Below are 19,224 nucleotides of genomic sequence, written 5' to 3'. Positions count from 1 at the left end.
ATAAAAATTATATAATAATATAATATATTTTAATTATTTTTTCTTAATTTAAAAAAATAATTATAATAATTATAACTCTATTATAATAATAAAATAATTATAATAATTATAATTTTATTTTAATAATAAAATAATTAAATAAATAATTAAATTTATAATTAAATTTATAATTAAAAATTTAAAAAAAAAATAAAGTTAAATTAAGTAAAATATAAGCTAAATTAATTAAAAAATACTAAAAACCTTAAATTAAGTAAAAATATTAAAAAAATTATTAAAAAAACTAATAAAATAATTTATTAAAAATTATATATATAAAAGTTTTTTATAATTAATTTTTTTAAGTAGTTTATTTTTTTTTTACTTTAGAAAAAATAAAATAATATAAAAGTTTTTTTATAATTAGTTTTTTTAAGTAATTTTTTTCTTATACTTAAGATAAATTTTAATTTATATAAAGTTTTTTTTAATTTTAAAATTTTATTATTATTATTATTATTATTATTATTATTAAAAATAAAATAAAAGTTATATTATAATAATACCTTAAAGTAAAAACTAAAAAAATATATATTTATATAAAATATAAATTATACTTATAATACTATATCTCTACTAGGAAAGGCAAGGAAGGGTAGGCCTCATTCCCCTGCCTACTAGTCAACTTACTAAAGAAACCCATCATTTACTCTATATTTCAATATCTCATAGCACTTTAAACCTTCTCCATGTGTGGTCGATACTCGTTGGCAATTGTAAGTTAATAGCACCAGGAGTAAACTCTTTCTACATACTATGCTAAGTAGAACATCGCTAATGGCTTAGTCTCCGTCTTTAATTCGCCAGATGCTGGAAGATGATGGCATTCCAATAGCGGATGCTCCTGATGATGAGGGCTCTGAGGCTCCCCATCAATCGTATAACTTTGCTCCTGGTTCTAATGGCGTTGTTTGTACGGCCGGTGCACATCACCGCGGCACACAGCCGACACCCAATGACTCTCATATGAGTACCCCAGACTGCGAATCCCACCAAACGAAAAAGGACCCACAGGAGCATGGTGGCGAGGAAGTCGAGTTCAAACTTCAATCAATGAACTGGGGAATTGTACCTTCATGGTCAAGTAAGAATGCTACCTCGACTCCAAAGGCCATCAACTGCAGAGATGATTCTCTGAGGACACCCGGTGGCATGTGGCAGTCAATGAAAACCCGTAAAAGATGTATCGTTGTAGCTCAGGGGTTCTTCGAGTGGCTTCATGTGAGCCCCAAGGAGAAAGTCCCGCATTTTGTAAAGCGCCGAGATGGCCGCTTAATGTGCTTTGCTGGCCTCTGGGACGCTATTAAGCATGAAGGTATGAGCCTGCATGTTTGTGAGAACTTGGCAACTAACTACTGGCCTTACTCTACTGTCGAAGACACTGGAGACAAGCGTTATACGTATTCGATCATCACAACCAGTTCAAACCAACAGCTCCGATTTCTGCACAACCGCATGCCGGTTATCTTTGATGCTGACTCCAAGAACTTTCGACAGTGGCTAAATCCACAGCAAACTCGATGGACCCATGATCTACAGTCCCTATTGAAGCCCTACGAAGGAGACCTAGAGGTGTACCCAGTATGTAAGGACGTTGGAAAAGTTGGTCGTAGCTCGCCATCCTTCATCTTACCATTGAATGACAAAGGCAATGGGCGTGATATAGCCCGGTTTTTCTCCAGCACCTCTCAAAATTCGGAGCCAAAAAAACCGACTGGGATGGGTAAGCATGAAAACGAGGGTAATCAAGATACCAGTATTACCAATGCCAAGCTCAGTCCTGTTGAAAGAGCAGAGACCAACAAAAAGCACAAGATCTCCGACGTTTCTAGCCCTACGTCAAAAAGGAGACAGGTTAAGCCAGGCCCCCCAGGCGTCAAGAAGATAACGGATTTCTTCAGTTGACGATTGCCGCCACAAGGCTATAACAAAGCATCGGTAGATCATGATAGGGACAGACCTAGTATGCATTCGCCCTGCTTCAGCAAACACGAGTTGATTACAGACGCTCATGAGTATATTAAGCGTCTCATTATTGCCACAATATGGCTCTTCTTCTTCTTCTTCTTCTTCTTGCTTCATTAGCTTGATTCGCCATTATTTGTAACACGCCTCATTCGGCGAGTAATGTCTGTTGCGACGATGTACCCCTTTCGTATAGTAGATCGGCAGGCAAGCATTCAGTTCAGTTGATTATGTGGTCCTGTTTTCTCTGCGAAGATCTTGGTCCAGAGCCTGCCTATTCTCATCCCAGGCGAAAAGCGAACCGAATGGGAAATGCTGAATGACTGGGAATTTTGACAAAACCTCAGCATTGAACATCTTGATCATACCTTTATTAATTTTCCCCCATCCGTCTTTTATGCCGGAAATATCAAACAGCATGGGACTGTGCTCCCAGAATGGCCCCTTTTTTACGTCATTGATGAACGCAACGGCTGAGAAGTACATATTGGTTTGCCTCAAGTCTTCAACAATGCCTGGGTTGGTAACATCGCTTGGTTTTGGTGCGCCCCGTACAGAGCCTTCAATGGGCATCGGATCAAGCTCGCTGCTAATTGGGCGAGTAAGCTGCGCAGATCCGAAAATATATGGAATAAACGAATGGTCATCCAGACCCCATACACCATGGGATCCTGCTGGCTCAAGAGTGTATGTCGTTATGAGCTGCCTTACGATGTCGAGATACCTAACGTAGTGAGTTTATGCGAGTACCTCATGTTCTTGTTACTTACGGTTTGATGACCAAGAGCACAATCTCCCTCTCAATATCACCACCTTGTATGCCGTCCTTAAAATGCCCTAGCATCCATAGACAGCCAATGAAAGCAATAAAGTTGAGCTCATGACCGGTCCCATAGTCTAGGCGCTGTGGGCTGCCAAACGCTCCGAGTAAGTAGCTTGCCACTTCGTTTTTGGCATGCCCATTGCCTATTCGTAGAGTTTCTCCAAGCAACCCATGATCGAGAAAATCGTCCAGTTCATTATTCAATAGCTGAAACCATTTACGGAAGCTCACGTTTCCAAATCTTTGAGACCCAGGATCTGGTGGTGCGTTGCCTATGAGCTTCTGGATGCGAGATAGTAGCGCTTGACATGATTGGATAGAGGCCGTCGTGGTAGATCTAGAACTCAAAGGAAATACAGACGGAACTGAATCGCCATTTGGTTGTCGAGGGCAAAGGGCGTGATTGAGCTGGAGAATAAAGATGCCGATATCGCGATAGGCTTCGCTGACAAGGAATCTGCGCACATCATCCGTCTGATGAATGCGTTTGACCGGTGTTTGGAAGACAGGGGGGGAAGACGGGTCGATAACACGAAGAGACGTCCAATTCTGAACATGTGACATTTTAAAAGAGATGTCTAGATTTTTTATGGTGAGCGCCGTAAAGCAGTGTACTTCGGTCGCGAACTGATAAATTGTCTTAGAACCGTCCTAGGATAGCGAAGCAGCTGGAACCAGTGTGACTATCATGACTATTTTTAGACACAGTCAATAAATACGGAGTACAACTAGTATGTATATCTTTTGTTTAATTTAAAATAATTTAGATGCATATATTTATATATTAATGTTAATATTATTAACATTAGTAAATATGAAAATAATTAAATAATTAAATAATGGAATAATCAAATAATTAATTACTTAAATAAACGTTTTTAAAAAAAATACAAAAATAGACTTGTATATTATTTTCGCTATTAATATATATAATAGTAATATATAAATGTAAATATTATTAATTTTGCTTTTATTTAATAGCTTTAAGTATACAGTTGTAAATGGCTACAAATCAAATTTCATTTCGTTCATGCATTTCAGGACTATCCTAGTAGACTCTAGGTAGGGATGCGATAACTGTCATGTGCTTCATATCGCCGACCTTCCTATGTCTCATGTTCTGATCGTCTAGAAATAACGTTTTAAGATACTCGCGTTCATCTCTAATGAATAACGGCCTCCTTTCTTGTCATCCGCTCGACCAAACCCTGATTTTACGCTGGAGATCTTCTATACGGCGCCCTCATGTGGCGGTAGACATCGTGACGACATCCCGCTCAGGAGGTGTTTACTTAGCCCACCATCTGTTGCTGGTTAATCTGCAACTTGTTACTCGCTCATCTGGCTGCCGTGACCAACCTAAACCCAAGACTCCGAAAGTTGCTATCTAGAACCAGATAATATAGCTGTACCGGCTTTTGCCCGGGGGTCCCGCCTCCCTACGGCCCTCACGTCACCCTCGATGATGGTATGTTCTCTAGTGTATTTCGTGCCAGAACGCAGAAGACGCTACCGAGCTGGAGTTCAAATGTAGAACGGAACATGTCGGTAGCGTACCCGTGGCTAGAATCGATCCAATAAAACCAGAGTAGTAGCGATCTCGATTCTTCAGCCGTCGCTAATGAAATCGGCGAATAGACATCATCTCGACCTCATGGCGAAGTTGCCGGCACCCTTTCCACACGACGTGGCCACTCGAGCCAACTCTCAATTTCGGATCCCAGTCATCACGTAACAGAGGCAATCGGCAATCTTTATGATGAAGATGAAGACTCAAGTACCGAGACAAGTCGCCCGCTGAGTTTCCTTCCCGGCCCTGCATATCAAGAAGGAGGACCCCAACCACAACATCAACGCCTTGAAAGGCCTTCGCACTCGAACAAATCGTCAAATCTCTTTCTTCAGCCAGCATCGGATCAGCCCACACAAGCTATAACTCATAATGATAATAGTAGTTCGAAAACTTCGCCGATACGACTCGCCATAGGAAACAATCATTGGGGCGATCAAATGGACCAACACACAATGCCCGTGACATCTCCCACCCTGTCTCTGCGCGAAGTTCATACACAAACACCCGGGCAGCAATTTCCCCTGACCAATATAGATAACCCGAATGATATCGCCCAGGAGTTGAGCAATTTGCAAGCGCTGAGGCGTTTATCTATGGATGTGGGCAACAGTATTGATCCAGATATACCGCCAATGTCATTAGCAGCTATGCCGGCTGTGGCGCCGAGGGGAGACGACGATGAAAACGACCCATCGAGATTGCTTTGGGTGCCAGCCAGGGTACACCCAGAGCTTGCTCCAACCGAGTTCAAGACCTTTCTAGCAAGCCGCCTTCAGTCAATACGGAGGAGATCCGGGGATTCATTTCTTTCCGTCTCGGATGAAAAATATGGCAATGAATCGGATCCTATCAACGCTTCTTCATTAAGGAGAAAGAAGTCCCTACTCTCACGCCAGATTGACAACTCAGAAGAACGAGCCACTGAAGGATTCGCTGGTGGGATGGACAGATCAGAGAGACATGGTTTCAAGGGTAATCAACAAGACCGAGAACTGAGTCTAGATGAGCTAGTAAAAGACCCTTCAAAAGCAGTTCAGAGGCTTGCTCAAGAGTCCCATAGCTATTCAGGCAGTTTAGAGACTGGGATGGATGACATGCCTATCCTCCCTGTTGCACCCAGTAGCGGATTACGGAGATCAACTCGGACAACCTATCGCAAAGGAGGGAGCTTGCGATTTGGGGACAAGACATCGTTTTCGAAGCGGATGGCACAACGCCAGCAAAGCGGCGAATCTATAGAGCCACCTATTCCGGCGGCCGAAGATATTCCTCGGGGATATCCGCTGATTAAAGTGCAGTCAGAACCTACTTCTGAGAATTTCTCAAGGCCTACCCGGCCAGATCGAAGACAAGATAGATTTTCACAAGAACCGACCGCAACGTCAACAGATTTCGACACTTCCTCTTCCTCAAGGCCGTCACAGTTCTCTGGTCGACTACCTTCTGCTCAATCTACTACATCCAACAATAATACCTCCAACCCAGATGAAGCAAGCGCTTCGCAAGACAATCGATATCCGGAAAAATTCCCACAGCGTTCTTCATCCCAGGCCGTTACCGTGACAGAAGAGGCCGGATTGGAGTCTGCGACGGATAATATTGGCGACGATACACTTAGCTACTCGAATTACCACTCCTTATCGGGCAATGCGAATTTCGAGGATAACAGCTCGCCTAGCTCTGCGAAATCGCCAATTCCCAGCGCGGCGCAAACCAGTACAGCTGCTGTTGCGAGTCCGGTCCAATCCGGCGCTTCAAATGGCAACGCTATTCGCTCTGATACCTCAACCGTTACCCCGGCGCATACGCGAGACGATAAAAAATCGGACAAAAAGTCGAAAAGGGATAAGGATGAGGACTCTCATAATTCCACGAGGTCTGGCTCTGCGTGGAAGTGGCTCAAAGGTGTTGCAGACGATAGGGACAAAAAGAAAGATGAGAGCAGGAAATCCAAGCATAAATCCGCATCCGAAAAAGCCCAAGATAATGTGCGATTGGATGTGATCCAAACTTCAATTGAAAAGACTGCTACAAAGGGTCGCGAAAGCCTAGTCCTTGACCGGGAAAGCATCGACAATAAGCTCTCGGACGAGCGAAAGAAAGAGAGCCATCGCAAAAGTGACTCAAAGAAGGAAAAGGATGGAAGTTTGTTCTCTTCCATTTTTGGCGGTGGCAAGAAAAGAGAAGAGAAAGAAAAGAACAAAAAATCTCAGCAGCTGTTGCAAGTTCCAGAAGACATCGTGCCTTACAAGCCTTTGCAACCAGATGTTGACTACAACTGGAGCCGCTTTCCACTTCTGGAGGAGCGCGCAATCTATCGAATGGCACACATCAAATTAGCAAACCCTCGTCGGTCCCTCCACAGCCAGGTGCTTCTGAGCAACTTTATGTATAGCTATTTGGCGATTGTTCAAGCTATGCATCCCCAGATGAACGTTCCAGTTTCACCCCAACAAAAGCGACTAGAAGAAGAGGCACGCCGTAAGCAGGAAGAACAAGACTACATGGCTCAGCGTGATGCACAGGATGAGGCAGATGAACAAGATCAACATCAGAGTCTTGAGCAGTACGATTTCAATTACCATCGTGTAAGTTACCCCCTTTTCTATAAATTTGAAGCATACTAAGTTCTTTCAGACGGCAGTGCAATACGCTGATTCCAGTTCCGATAAACCCGTCGAGTATGTGGATGATGCTCAGATATATGAAGATGATCACACACGCGATAGCCATGGTGGTTACGGCGATGACGATTCTGGTGGCTATAGCCAGGAGGTGAAGGATTATTATCGGTATCAAAACGATGTCTCAGATCGACACACTGGCCAGGATGGCGTGTGGTGATGCTTAGCCACAGGATTGCCCATCTACTCAGCTTTACGGGTAATCCTCACTTTTTGTAACATTTTCAGCGCGTGTTGTGGCGCGACCGCGGGTAGGTCTTGTTTTGAGAGAAGAGGTGGGATTGAGGGTGGCGGAAATCTAGTATACAACGGCGTTTTAGGAGCTTGGTTGCGTCTTGGTTCTCCTTCATTGGGAGTTGATGGGGAGCGTGCAGGGTTGAGACAGCGGTGCCATGGCCATTTCTTGTGGGATATAGATTAAACGACTAGAAGTCGCGACTGTTAAACACTCTGATGATATTAATGTGGAACTACGAGATGAAGCACCCTTGCATTGATAAGCCATTCAGCAATATTTGGAGTTTATGAGCATAGCATAGTTGTGTAGTCGGGTAGGCACTTGCCCTATTCTGCGATGTTAAACATTTCTTATAATGATTTCCTCAAGGCTCAACTTCCCTCACTGCGGCGAAGGATGATGCTGTACATGTAGGCCATGATAAGAGCTGTAGCCCATACTAAAAAACTATTCATGGATCTCAAGTAATGAACTTATACACCAATGAACTGGGAAATTAGGAATTTCATGTTTCACAGCATCAGGTCGGGGAAAATAAATTCAAAAAAAGTATTTTAGCCATATGATACATATGAGTGTCTGTTTTAGTGGCTCTCCAAGTAACGTGTCTACTTCTTTTCCTCTGGCTTCTTTTCCTCTGGCTTAGCAGCAGGTAGTTTGAAGGTCTCAGGTTTGCGATCTTCGCCTGACCCAACTTGTTCCCAAGCGCTGGATCCTCCTTCAAAGTTTCGAAAAGCTTGGGTAAGTTCTAGTGGCTCGGTGACGATTCGTTTCTTCTCCTCGTCATAGCGAATCTCGGTGTATCCCGTAAGTGGGAAGTCTTTTCGTAGAGGGTGGCCCTCGAATCCATAGTCCGTCATGATACGTCTCAGATCAGGGTGGCCCGTAAAGAAGACGCCGTATAGATCGTAGACTTCACGTTCATACCAGTTGGCGCCGCCGAATAGGCTGGTGATGCTTGGCACAGGGGATGACTCGTCGGCGTAAGTTTTGACTCGGATGCGAGAGTTGTATCGAACGGAGAGCAAGTTGTAAACAACCTCGAATCGATTACTGCGGGTAGGGTAGTCGCATGCAGTAACAGTACTAACTTGAGTAAATTCTGCAGCCGTATTATCTATAGACATGCAGGGTTAGACTTTGCCAAAGCAGCGGAAAGTGGTATACAAACACTTTAGGAAAGAAAAGACCGGGATAACCCCAGATGGCGAAATGTAAATGGTGAGTTCATCTTTCCAGACAGAAAATTGCTGGATGTACTTTGGGAGGCATCCCATTAACCAGGTTCCATATCGATGAAGATTGTCTGCCTTGCTTTGATATTTGGCTGTCGGATTGACGATGGGCGCTTTGAGGGTTCCAATTGCGTCTCTCGGGGCTTCTCTCATGTTATGGGACTCCTGGGGCATTGCGACCATTCGAGGAGAGGAGATTGATATCGCTCTGGTGATTTGTCCAGCGCGAGCTCGCGTCAAGGCCTTTGCAGGCTCAAGAGTTGAGCTCAAAGTCGCTCTCCATGGGACCTTGCTTGCCATAGCGAATTGTCTGCCGGAATGCAATGGCTGCGAGACTTGGTTGAACTGGTGGGGGAGCCGAATTGTTCCATGAAGCAATTAGCTCAGATCCATGAACTCGGTTTGAGTCTCCGGTGATTTGCCGTAAGAAGTGATGGCGTGTCACAGCTCGCACTGTACAGCTCAGCATGTTGTGTCTGGTAGCCAAGTACCTAGTAGGTAGTAGGCTCCAATGCATTCACCTACAGTAAATCTTAGGTTTCCCTACTGTACATCATCAAATCACAAAATAAAGTACTGGGTACGACTGTAAGGTGGCTTTTAAGCTGCATACTTAGGTATCTGTATAATGAGTGCCTACTACTGTCTGAAGCAGTAAATTAATAAGAGGAAACCCTACCTACCCGTTTTCCATCCTCTCCCACGTGTAGCACTTTAATAATCATCCTGGCAAGTCATGATTTTATACCTGTTCCTCGCAATAGGTGAGGCTAGAATCACGTGATTGTGGAGCCCGCTGAATTTGGGACCAAACGGCTGGCTCGTCCCACACACCACGCTCTGAACAAACATCATCAGTTAGCTATCAATCACTTGGCCAGCACAACCACGATTTTTTTTTTCCTTCTTCTTTTTTCCCATATCTAACGATAGCAAACATACCTCTACCACAAGCATGGCGCCACAAGACTCTTTCATAGAGGAAGACGAAGATGTCTGGTAAGTGAACGTGGAGGAGGATATTCATTGAGAAGAAGCCACTCTCTAATGCCGTCACAGCCCTCTTTGCATCGAAGAGTTCGATTTGTCCGACCGAAACTTCCGCCCTTGCCCTTGCGGCTACCAGGTAGCTATCGCTTTGATCCCATAAACTAAATAGCATAGACTTCTAACAAACCGTTTTTAGGTCTGCCAGTTTTGCTTTAATAATATAAAAAATAATATGAATGGTCTTTGTCCGGCATGCCGACGACCTTACGACGAGAAAACCATCCAGTGGAAAGTTGTAACACAAGAGGAGTAAGCTCTTTGTCTTCCTTATCAGGATTTCTCAAGCTGACTGTTTTTAGGGTTGCCGAGTTCCGTGCAAATATACAAAAAAATCAACGCAAGCGAGCTCAGGAACAGCGCCAGAAGGAGGTTCAGAAACGTGAAGCTGAGAAAGAGAATCGCAAAAATCTCATCGGAGTACGTGTCGTGCAGAAGAATCTCGTTTACATTACAGGTCTGGCACCTACCGTCCGTGAAGACGAACTCCTTAAGACGCTTAGAAAGCCCGAGTTTTTTGGGCAGTACGGCGTTATTCAAAAGATTTCGATTAGTAATCGAAAAAGTTCGGATGGTCAACACCACTCGTTAGGCATCTACGTTACTTTTGAAAAACCTGATGAAGCAACCAGGTGTATCCAAGCTGTCCATGGGTCACAAAACGGCGACCGAATACTCAAAGCTCAATATGGGACGACGAAATACTGTTCGGCATGGCTCAAGAACGAGAAATGCAACAACCCTGGTTGTATGTTCTTACATGAACAGGGCGATGAAGAGGACAGCTATACTCGCCAAGATTTGTCATCCATGAATAGCATTCACACACAGCGGCCGCTGCCTGGAGGAAACAACAGCTCTTTCCGCACAACCCCTCGACAACAAGCCTCACAGCCAACCCTAACGGCCATTTCGCAGACCATGGCGCGTTCTTCAAGCAAAGATGGCTCGGATTATGGATTGGATGGCTCTGCTTTACCTTCTTCAGCCAATTGGGCCCGAAACCCCCAGCGCAGCCGGCGAGGTAGCCATGCAACAAGCGGCGCTCCATCCAGCCCCGCTATTTCAGCCTCATTACCTACTACAACAGAAGTTGCTCAAGAAGCTGTGGAAGATACCGAATCTCCTCCTTCTACCCAACCCCCGGAAGATGATAAAATCTCAAATCAAGATCCTGCTGAAGAGCCCCAGCTACCCCCGTCACAGGGCTCGCTAGCGACCATTCTACGGGCGTTGCAAAGTTGTACATTTACGAGCCTCGTTACTCCGCAATTCAACGAATTGGAACCTCCACTATTTGATATTCGGGGAGGAAAGAAGCGGAAAGCCATGCGTGAGGATGACGACGCACGGATCGGTGGTGACCAGAAGAACGCAACTGAAGGTCAAATTCAACCGGAAAGCGAGGCAGAGACAGGCGGGAGCCTTGCTCTTGGTGGTGAACCTGAAGAACGCGATGTAATCGGTGATGGGCAGGGGTTTGAGCACCGGCATATCAACTCATTTCCTCCCATTCAAAGAAGCAATGCCGATACTCTCTTTGGTCCTGCTCTTAGTGGTTCAAACTTCAATCCAGGTACAAGTCAGATGGGTCGAGGAGTCGCCCCTCCGCAGTTGATGTCTTTGCGACCTCAATCAGGGTTCAGCGATCAGGTCCCTTCGGGCCTATCTAGCCAGGCTACGTTCCAAAATCAAGGTCATAATCGTCAATCATCCCGATTCGGCTTTATGGCTGACAGCCCACCAGCAGCAACGAATCTCAAATTTGCCACGAATCAAAGAATCATGGGTCAGCAATCATCCATGGTATCTAACTCGTTGCAATCCTCAGGTAGCAGCCACTTTTTTGGCAGCTCTATGCCAGCGCCACCGCCGGGCCTCAAGTCCACAAACACACCGCCAAACCTTTTTGGTCAAGGATTTGGCGGCTCGGCATTTGGTCCTGCAACGAAAGACACACCTGGCGACTTATTACAGAGTTTAATTAGTCGGAGCCGAGGCGGTGGTAACCAGCCTCATGATGGTGGAAAGCGTGAGTACATGATCTCTTCTTTTTCTAATCAGTATCCACCACCCTCAACCTCTACCCCAGCTCCTACTTCTGGCCTTTTGGCATCGCTCTACGGTAACCACCCCGGAGCATTCCAAGACTTTGGCTCGAAGCAGAAGAAGAAGGGGAAGAAGCATAGACATGCTAACACTTCCTCCTCGGGGGGGAGTGGTCTAGTGGATCTTGCGGACCCGAGTATACTGCAGGCGAGGATGCAGCACCAATCGCAAAGCAACACCGGAGTCAATCAGGGAGTTTTCAGCGGCCAGAGCCAAGGTGGGTATGTCCCGAACATGATGTATAATTCCAGTTATGCCCGATGGTAGCATAACCAAGGGCATCGCATGATATGTTGATATTCATTGCACATTTTTATACTGTACTAGAGAGGCGCTCAAGAGGACCTGCATTTGAAGTTTGGGGGCTATTTTTATGGATTCGCGAGGCATACCCTTATTCCAGCGGGTGTATCCACGATAACGGCTGGAGGAGCACTTCATTTTTCTTTCTCCTTTTTCTTTCGGTCAATTGCATTAAAGCCGGCGAGGGTGGTCCTCCTTTCTTGTTTCATCTTTTTCTCTTTTTCTTCCTACGGACCGAGTTTTATGGTTTGACGCAAGGAGTATCCAGTAAGGCAAACCATCATCGTCTTCCACACAAGTCCTCCTGTATGTTAACGGATTGCACGGAGTCACCAACATTGGTGTCTCCTTGGGTCGCAATATATAATACCGAACTTCTCTACCTTCCCCTCGTTGTTCCCCGTGGAAGACGATGATGGAGGTCGTAGGATGGCTCCTTTTGCCTTTGTGTTATAAAACTCCCCAATCCGTAGCCCGCTATCCCGTCACTGCCCTTGTATTAAGCCCTCATTGTATTGCACATTGCTAATGTGTTCTTTAGACCATGATCTTAGTTTACTGGACGAGGCAGAGTTATCAGTGGATGCATTGGTCTCAGATGAGTCCTTACCGGCCCTGGTATCATCTCCATCAGCCACCAACGCGCAGTCCCGTCGTCTGGCTTCTTACTTGGATAACCCGGATACCCTCAATCACTCGACTTCTAAAGGCGTACTGATGCAGGGACAGTCACAGCGTTCCAACTTGATTCCAAGCTCGCCTCACATTTCAACCTTTGCCTCTATTTATGACCCAATCTCGTCTATTCAGGCACCTTCAAAGTTGGATGGTACCGACAACCATGAGGTCGACATCCACACCAAACCTCATGCAGCAAAGGATTCTTCTCCTATTGCGATGCTCGGACCTTGGCCTACTTCTGCTAGAGGATCTATACTTCAAGAAGAAGATTTCCCTGCTTTAGGCGCGCCGAGGACAATTGAAACTACAAGGACCAACACTGGTTTGGTTACTCCTAAAACCATAATATCGAAGACTATATCGGCGATGAAGAGGCAAAATGATCAAAATTCCGAAACTGTACATGAAGATCATGGGGATATCATTAACGCGGATGAATCTCAGCCTACACAAGGCGGCGACGCCAAATCTCTGGGCTCCGTGGTTCCTGGTTTTGGAGCTACTTTCATCTCTCAACCCAAAGAAGAGGCTGTCAAAGTAGATGAATTGGCAGAGGCTTCCAGATTCCCCCCCCTGCCTACTCCTGCAATCAGCAGTGGAGTGGCCACGCCCTCACGAAGCATACCCAAAACTTTAAGAGTGGTTCCTTCATCAATCAAGACGGAGACTCGCCCAGCTTCACCGTCTCCTCTTCCGATTTCCAACGTACCTGCAGTGGGAAAGCCGGGACATTCACACCGACCTGGCACACCAGCCAGCGAAATGATTAGTGATACCGCCTCTGTTACCTCGTTCTCGGTTTCCATTTCTCGAGCTGGATCCCCTCCCCTAAGCAAGGTTGGCACCGCTCCAATCAGAGGTACCACGAAGAGTCAGCAACGCAAACAGCGCAAAGATGTGTTGAAGCAAGAAACAAAGACCCTAGCTGAAACACCCAAGACGGAAGAAGCTGAACATGCTCCTGTCATTGGACGCAAGAAAAAACAGAAGAAGGAAAAGCCCGCTAAAGAGGTTAATGCCATGTCTTCTGCAACCATTTCCACAGAAGCGCTGAAGGATGAAGCGACACCCCTGTCTAAAGACGATGGAAAGCCATTAGTTGATAGCAACAATGAAAGATTGAAAACAGACAGCAGGGGGTATACAAACAAAGACAAGCAAGACACTAGGAACTCGGCGAAAGAGGTAAACGAGGCAATCGTGTCGTCGCCGACACCTTCATTGTCCAAAGCAGCTGAACCTGCAGATAAAACTGTTGAAAGACCACAGTCGAGCCCTGCGTCCGTTTTTGCCGATATCAGAGAGTCGCTCTGCACATCTGCTCCAGATAAACTGCAGCTGTTAAAGCCTGTTTCGAGCAATTCATCCAGGCCAGAGCACAACTCATTAAACCAGTTAAGCAAAAGGGGAGACTGCAAGGAGAGCTCTTGCAGATGTGGTGAGATGCAAGATGCTGATCTTGCAGCACTGCGAGCCGGAAGGCCTGTCCGTAAACAATTCCATACTGATGGCAGCCGCATGCTGATCACCCCTCACGGAGACTGCATCCGCGGGTTGACACCAGAAGAAGAGGATACCTTTTTGGCCCTCCAAACTGCAATTGCTGCAACGGCGGAGAATCCTGCTGCGTTCGTAGCACCAAGACATCAGCCAAGCAGCGGAGCTTTCTCACTTATTAAGGGCCGAGCAGTTCCCAACGGGCGACCAAACATTTTCCCCTCTACCGTGCAGCCACAATCTCAGGATCCCATTGGCAAGCTTCAACGAGAGGATGCTTTAAGTTATATCAATCAGTATGTACTACCTCGGCTCAGTCTTGGGGCTACCAGCATGGGATTCCCAAAGGGGGCATCTTCTACTCGGGACTCGGCGAGCCTCAATTCTCTCGCGCCGTATTTTTACGGCCCGGATGCTGCCGCCGGAGTGGGCATCTACAGTACACCAGAAAGCGCTCGAGCGATACAGGATTTTGCTGCCCCGGGAATGTCACTTGACGAGATCGGTAAAGGCGCGGCGGCCAGTTCAATCGGGAATATGCCCCTGATGAGCGTTGAGGATGCCGAGGCAGCGTTAACAGCGGCAAAGAGAGAGACGGAGAAGCTTGAAAAAGGCCTGAACCTTGTCATTAAGCGGAACCGTAGGCTCTTGCTTGGCGCTTGATGCGCACATGTGTATATGTGTATACTCTTGAACAGCAGGTTGTTGAATTATTATGTATTACTAGGTATATATGACATGTATTATTACCTAAAGGCAGCCTTCACCTCTACCCTAGGCCATTCAAAGAATACCTCCCCGCCGTAGACATCAGTTATAATCCTACCTATCCTGCCTTCAACCTCGGTGTAGAACTCTTCGCATTCTTGAAGCACCCTGACGACCAGGCCCCGGCTGAGGGTGGGATCGTCAGCATCGCCGAAATGCTTCTCCACGCGTTTCCGTAGAGTTTCAATTCCCTTCCGTACTTCCTTCGCATCATAAGAGCCCAGCACTTTATTGAATGCCGTCTTATTGTTTGAGGGCTGTCGAGCGATTGCCATTGCGGACTTGCCGGTTTGCAGCTGCGCTTCGATATTCTCAATCTGCTCCAGAAGTCGCCCCAGGGGTCGCCGCATCACCGCATTTAGATAGAGCGCCATATGCTCATGATATTCGGTATTCGCTTGTGCTTTCCAGTTCTCAAGAACCTCTAGGCCGCGAGCATCAGTCTCTTCGAGGAAGTGATTCATGTTTTCAATCAACAAAATGTGAAAGTTCAGCGCCTCCTTGTCCTCTGGATCAGCCGCTCCGCCGGCAACCCCGACAACGGCCGGGTGCTCACGGGCAATCACCATGAGTGATTCGAACATTGTCTTGAGAATGCGATCGTACTCCCGATTTACCGTCCGCCGCAAGATTAGGTTATGATCCAACCCAGCGACCATGTTTTCGACGGCGGCCATGAAAGCGGGAAATATTCGTATGAATGATATGACACCCTTGCGCTTCTTGATTTTAACTTTTGTTTCCTCGATGGCTCGTATCTGTTCATCAACAAACTTTCTGAATTGCCCCTCCAATGATGCATGCAGCTTCTGGAGAAGGGCATTCAAGAAATCTTGATTAGATTGCCCCATTTCAGACAATTTTCTCTCGAGCGTAGCGAGCACTCCAACTCCTTGACTAAGTCCCAACCAGTCAGTCCCTATCCAATATGCATCGAATAGCTATTCAACTTACAGTGGATCTTGGGCGATTGCCCACTCCATCAGCCTTCGTAACTCAGCCTCAAGGAATGCGAAAATGGCCTCCATGGACCGTGTAACACGGCGAGCAAGTTCTCGGTCAGGTTCCATGAGCCTATGGCGTTTCAAATCGCCTCCACGGCGGTCTCGAGGAGGAGAAGCTGCAACCGCCTCTGGGAAATCTGCTTGCTCCAATGTAGTCGCATGGAAGAAATCGATGATAAAATTCTGTTCCATCTCAACCAGAGGTAAAAGATCTTCCAAGGCCTCAGAGAAGATTTCGTATGGCAGGCTTCTATTATCCGTAGTGTTCCTTTCAACGTGCGCTCTGGTGCCACCATCTGCCAATGGCGAGCGTAGAGCCTTAGCTAACGTTTGGCTACGTTTCACGGTCAGCTTCCTAGCCGCTGTAGCCACACCCTCCTGCTGTTTTTCAACTTGAGACGAGAAGATAACCTCTGCTTCATCTCCTGTTAATTTCCTCGCATTTTTACGCCAAAGAGTGATCACATGCTGAAATTCGTGCTTATACACGGGAGAGCTCTTGTCTTGATAAATTTGCATGAGGCGATTCCAGTTTTCTAGATCCGCATCTCTCGCGTAGAGCATTAAGGGGCTGTACTTCCACAGAAGATCTCTTCCAATGCTGTGATGTGCAGGATCAACTTTTTTCGAAAGAGCACCATCCAATGCTCGCTTCGTTTCGACATAAGCTTCGGCAAACTGGCCGGTCATGAAGTCCAGTAGTCGTTTCATGAAGTACCTGCTTTCGTGCAGGTACATTTCTCTCTTCTCTTGCACAATTCTCATCTTGCCGTAATTGCTGTTTAGCCCCAAAGCATTGTCAGCGTCCAGAGCAGTATCTATAGACTTTCCGGTGTCGTCCCCTCCAAGAGAGGGATCAATCTTTATCATGGCTCTAAATAGAGTCACAAGGGAGAGTTCAACTTCTTCCAAGCCTCGAAGACTGTCCAAGGGTGCCTGTTGAAGTGCCTGGAGATCGGTTGAAGTTATGGCGCATGTTTCCAGCAATGACTCCAGTTCCTTCCTTAGCAATTTTTGGTTGGCTGTTTGTACCTGGAGGCCTTGGCCTTGAGCTTCAATATACGCAATGTCGTCTGAGAGGGTCTTGAGGTTGTCAGCTTGACGTCCGGAGATGAACATAACCTTCTAACAAAGAAAAAGGAAACTTACCGAGAGCTCCACTGAATATAACGTGAGTAAATTATCCAGCTCTTCGCATTCACCCATAGCAAGATCGATTCCACGTTTGATCGTATTTACCCTCTCATCCTCTTCTCGAAAGCGTGCTAGCCACCCCCCCGCTTGGACTGTGTTTAATTCTCGCTCCAGGTCATTGCCTATATCGTCCATATTTAAGCAGTGCATCTGATCACCAGGAACCCAACCAAAGAAATCCAGCCATTTGCCAAATTCTTCACTGCGATCATCAAGGATAATTGGGTCAACACCCAACCTCTGAAGATACCTAGCATCCTGTCCAACGACTACGGGCCGACGAGAGGCTTCTTTTGAAGCCGCTGCGTCCTTCTCGGGCTCACTAATTTCTTTAGTTGGTGCTGGTGCAATTCCAGGGGTATTTGACTCGGCCACCAATATTTTGACCTCTGGTATTGCCAAGTCACTAACGGTCGGCTTTGGGGTTTCAATGGTGGGAGGGTTTGCGTCGCGAGAGGCAGGTCTAGGCGGTGCCGGGACAACGCTTGTAATGCCATCAGGACCCTCGTTTGATTTGGCTTGGTTCTGGCGGAGGCGCTCTCCGGCTCCTCCCGGTCGTGGACGGAAAGCATTTGCGGCAGACGCAGCTTTCCAAAATGCACCGGCAACATCCCCTTTGGATATCTTAGACTTTATCATGGGGCCTAAACCAGGACGAGTTTCCTCATCTGGCGAAGTTAACTGTTTTTCAAGTGTTGTCGTATCCTTTGTTCCTGATTGATCTGATAGATTTGTGTCCGCCGGCGAAGCTGTGGATAGATCTTTCACGTCGCTGTTGATACTGATGCTTCTTGGTTTTTTCTCCACGTCCTCCAGAGGCTCCGTGAGACGTGGTGGGCTTCCGTCCTGGCTAGTTCTGCCAGCAAAAGCTATCCCTGGTTGTAACACTGATGGAATTGCTGGAGAGGCAACCCGATCGATACTCCGTGGCGGAGGTGCCACCGGCTCCTTTTTAGCTGGTGAGCTCATCAAGGGGGCAGGGACCAAATCCCTATCCTGTGGTCTTGAAGGATCCATAGGGGGGCGCCTTCTCTCAGGTGGTAGTTTGCTTTCCAGTGATGGGCGAGGTAAAGCAGGTATAGAATCGTGAGTTGAATCGGGAACATCTCGAGGTTCGCTCAGCGCACTTAGGCCACTTAGGCCACTCGGTCCACTCATGCCGCTGCGCGAACGCGGTGGGATGCTCGACGTATCATCGCCTTTTGTTGCAGTAGAGTTGGCAATAGAGTCTTGGCTTTTGTTGTTTTGGGCCGTCCATCGTGGAACGGATCGTTCTCTGGATGCAGTAGAGTCGAAACTTCCAGCAGGAGACCTACTTTCATTTGCCGAAGGCCGGACAAGAGGGGAGGGCCTGGGATATCGTGGGGCCTCCCCAAGACTACTTTTGGGGGCGGCTGATGATGTGGCGATAGTTTGCTGGCTGGTTGCCGGATCAATCGTTTGCTGCCGAGGCGGAGTTCCGGTTGGGCGTTTGCCTGCCCCTAGAATTTGGTCCAATTCCCTCACGTCGAACCCTGATAACTCGGGCAATTTACCTCCTGTATATTTGCCATAGATTTTGATCAAACTTGCGATGAAGAACTTCTTCTCCTTTTCGGTTTGAGCTTGCCAAAAATAGGGCTTCCCCAGTGTAACGAGGAAGCCAGTCTCTCCAGCCCATTCTCGCAGATTCGGGCTTACCTTTGGCCCCGTATAGGATTCGATGTGTGAGAGATCGTCTAGATTCCATGTCTTGCCGATTGAGAAAGATCCACTATTGTTCTCCTTGGCTTTGTGAACTCGAACTCTTCCGGACTTGCGTACTGCCACAACAATAATCCTGGGCTTCTCCGTATTCTGACCCCGAGCTTCAGGAGGAGGCGGCATCGATGAATGTGAGGAGAACTCGGTGACGCGAATATGGGTAATATAAGTTTCATGAACTATGGTGAGAAATTAGCCAAGGCAAAAATTCCATAATGTAGCTTGTGTGCCCTACGCAAGCCATCGGTATCCTTTTTGTTGAAACAGCTATCAATGATTCGACGTTTCTCATCCTCAAACCGTTCCGCCCTCGTGGCGGCC

At 46.7% G+C, this 19,224-nt stretch overlaps 6 protein-coding genes across 6 annotated transcripts; 3 read left to right on the top strand and 3 right to left on the bottom strand.

Annotated features, from left to right (window-relative positions):
• Nucleotides 1-624: 624 nt before the first annotated feature.
• On the top strand, nucleotides 625-2,079 carry V8C40DRAFT_236737 (putative peptide hydrolase). The gene is made up of 3 exons (XM_083214107.1): nucleotides 625-755; nucleotides 826-1,354; nucleotides 1,418-2,079. Exons 1-3 carry the CDS (start codon nucleotides 729-731, stop codon nucleotides 1,942-1,944), a joined length of 1,083 nt encoding a protein of 360 aa, XP_083077399.1. The 5' UTR covers nucleotides 625-728; the 3' UTR covers nucleotides 1,945-2,079.
• Nucleotides 2,080-2,232: 153 nt separating this feature from the next.
• Nucleotides 2,233-3,391, bottom strand: V8C40DRAFT_262868 (peptidylprolyl isomerase RRD1; the record flags this gene model as incomplete). Its single annotated transcript, XM_083219401.1, has 2 exons — nucleotides 2,233-2,728; nucleotides 2,775-3,391. The coding sequence occupies 2 exons, from the start codon at nucleotides 3,389-3,391 to the stop codon at nucleotides 2,233-2,235; spliced, it is 1,113 nt and encodes a 370-aa protein (XP_083077398.1).
• A 439-nt stretch (nucleotides 3,392-3,830) lies between these two features.
• V8C40DRAFT_236732 (uncharacterized protein) lies at nucleotides 3,831-7,661 on the top strand. Its single transcript, XM_083214106.1, has 3 exons — nucleotides 3,831-4,295; nucleotides 4,466-6,988; nucleotides 7,038-7,661. Exons 1-3 carry the CDS (start codon nucleotides 4,290-4,292, stop codon nucleotides 7,242-7,244), a joined length of 2,736 nt encoding a protein of 911 aa, XP_083077397.1. The 5' UTR covers nucleotides 3,831-4,289; the 3' UTR covers nucleotides 7,245-7,661.
• A 29-nt stretch (nucleotides 7,662-7,690) lies between these two features.
• On the bottom strand, nucleotides 7,691-9,256 carry V8C40DRAFT_236728 (complex I 30 kDa subunit family protein). Its single transcript, XM_083214105.1, has 2 exons — nucleotides 8,494-9,256; nucleotides 7,691-8,439 (listed from the first exon to the last, which is right to left on the bottom strand). The coding sequence occupies exons 1-2, from the start codon at nucleotides 8,855-8,857 to the stop codon at nucleotides 7,931-7,933; spliced, it is 873 nt and encodes a 290-aa protein (XP_083077396.1). The 5' UTR covers nucleotides 8,858-9,256; the 3' UTR covers nucleotides 7,691-7,930.
• Nucleotides 9,257-9,512: 256 nt separating this feature from the next.
• Nucleotides 9,513-14,857, top strand: V8C40DRAFT_262865 (uncharacterized protein; the record flags this gene model as incomplete). The annotated part of the gene is made up of 5 exons (XM_083219400.1): nucleotides 9,513-9,556; nucleotides 9,617-9,683; nucleotides 9,744-9,856; nucleotides 9,907-11,930; nucleotides 12,558-14,857. 5 exons carry the CDS (start codon nucleotides 9,513-9,515, stop codon nucleotides 14,855-14,857), a joined length of 4,548 nt encoding a protein of 1,515 aa, XP_083077395.1.
• Nucleotides 14,858-14,940: 83 nt separating this feature from the next.
• On the bottom strand, nucleotides 14,941-19,026 carry V8C40DRAFT_273120 (exocyst complex component Sec3-domain-containing protein; the record flags this gene model as incomplete). The annotated part of the gene is made up of 3 exons (XM_083220433.1): nucleotides 14,941-15,859; nucleotides 15,917-17,049; nucleotides 17,116-19,026. The coding sequence occupies 3 exons, from the start codon at nucleotides 19,024-19,026 to the stop codon at nucleotides 14,941-14,943; spliced, it is 3,963 nt and encodes a 1,320-aa protein (XP_083077394.1).
• Nucleotides 19,027-19,224: the final 198 nt, after the last annotated feature.

This window comes from Trichoderma camerunense (genome assembly GCF_050948025.1).
Source record: "Trichoderma camerunense strain CBS 138272 chromosome Unknown V8C40scaffold_3, whole genome shotgun sequence".
Classification (NCBI taxonomy): Eukaryota; Fungi; Ascomycota; class Sordariomycetes; order Hypocreales; family Hypocreaceae; genus Trichoderma; species Trichoderma camerunense.
Note: the sequence above shows the minus strand (reverse complement) of the source record. Positions and strands in the feature narration are given on the sequence as shown.

Coding starts and splice junctions, on each gene's coding strand:
- V8C40DRAFT_236737 (XM_083214107.1), top strand. CDS start 729: ATGTGTGGTCGATACTCGTTGGCAATT. Junction 756..825: donor GTCGATACTCGTTGGCAATT/GTAAGTTAATAG, acceptor CTAATGGCTTAG/TCTCCGTCTTTAATTCGCCA. Junction 1,355..1,417: donor GGACGCTATTAAGCATGAAG/GTATGAGCCTGC, acceptor CTACTGTCGAAG/ACACTGGAGACAAGCGTTAT.
- V8C40DRAFT_236732 (XM_083214106.1), top strand. Junction 6,989..7,037: donor ACGATTTCAATTACCATCGT/GTAAGTTACCCC, acceptor AAGTTCTTTCAG/ACGGCAGTGCAATACGCTGA.
- V8C40DRAFT_236728 (XM_083214105.1), bottom strand. CDS start 8,857: ATGGCAAGCAAGGTCCCATGGAGAGCGACTTTGAGCTCAACTCTTGAG. Junction 8,440..8,493: donor GGTCTTTTCTTTCCTAAAGT/GTTTGTATACCA, acceptor GCATGTCTATAG/ATAATACGGCTGCAGAATTT.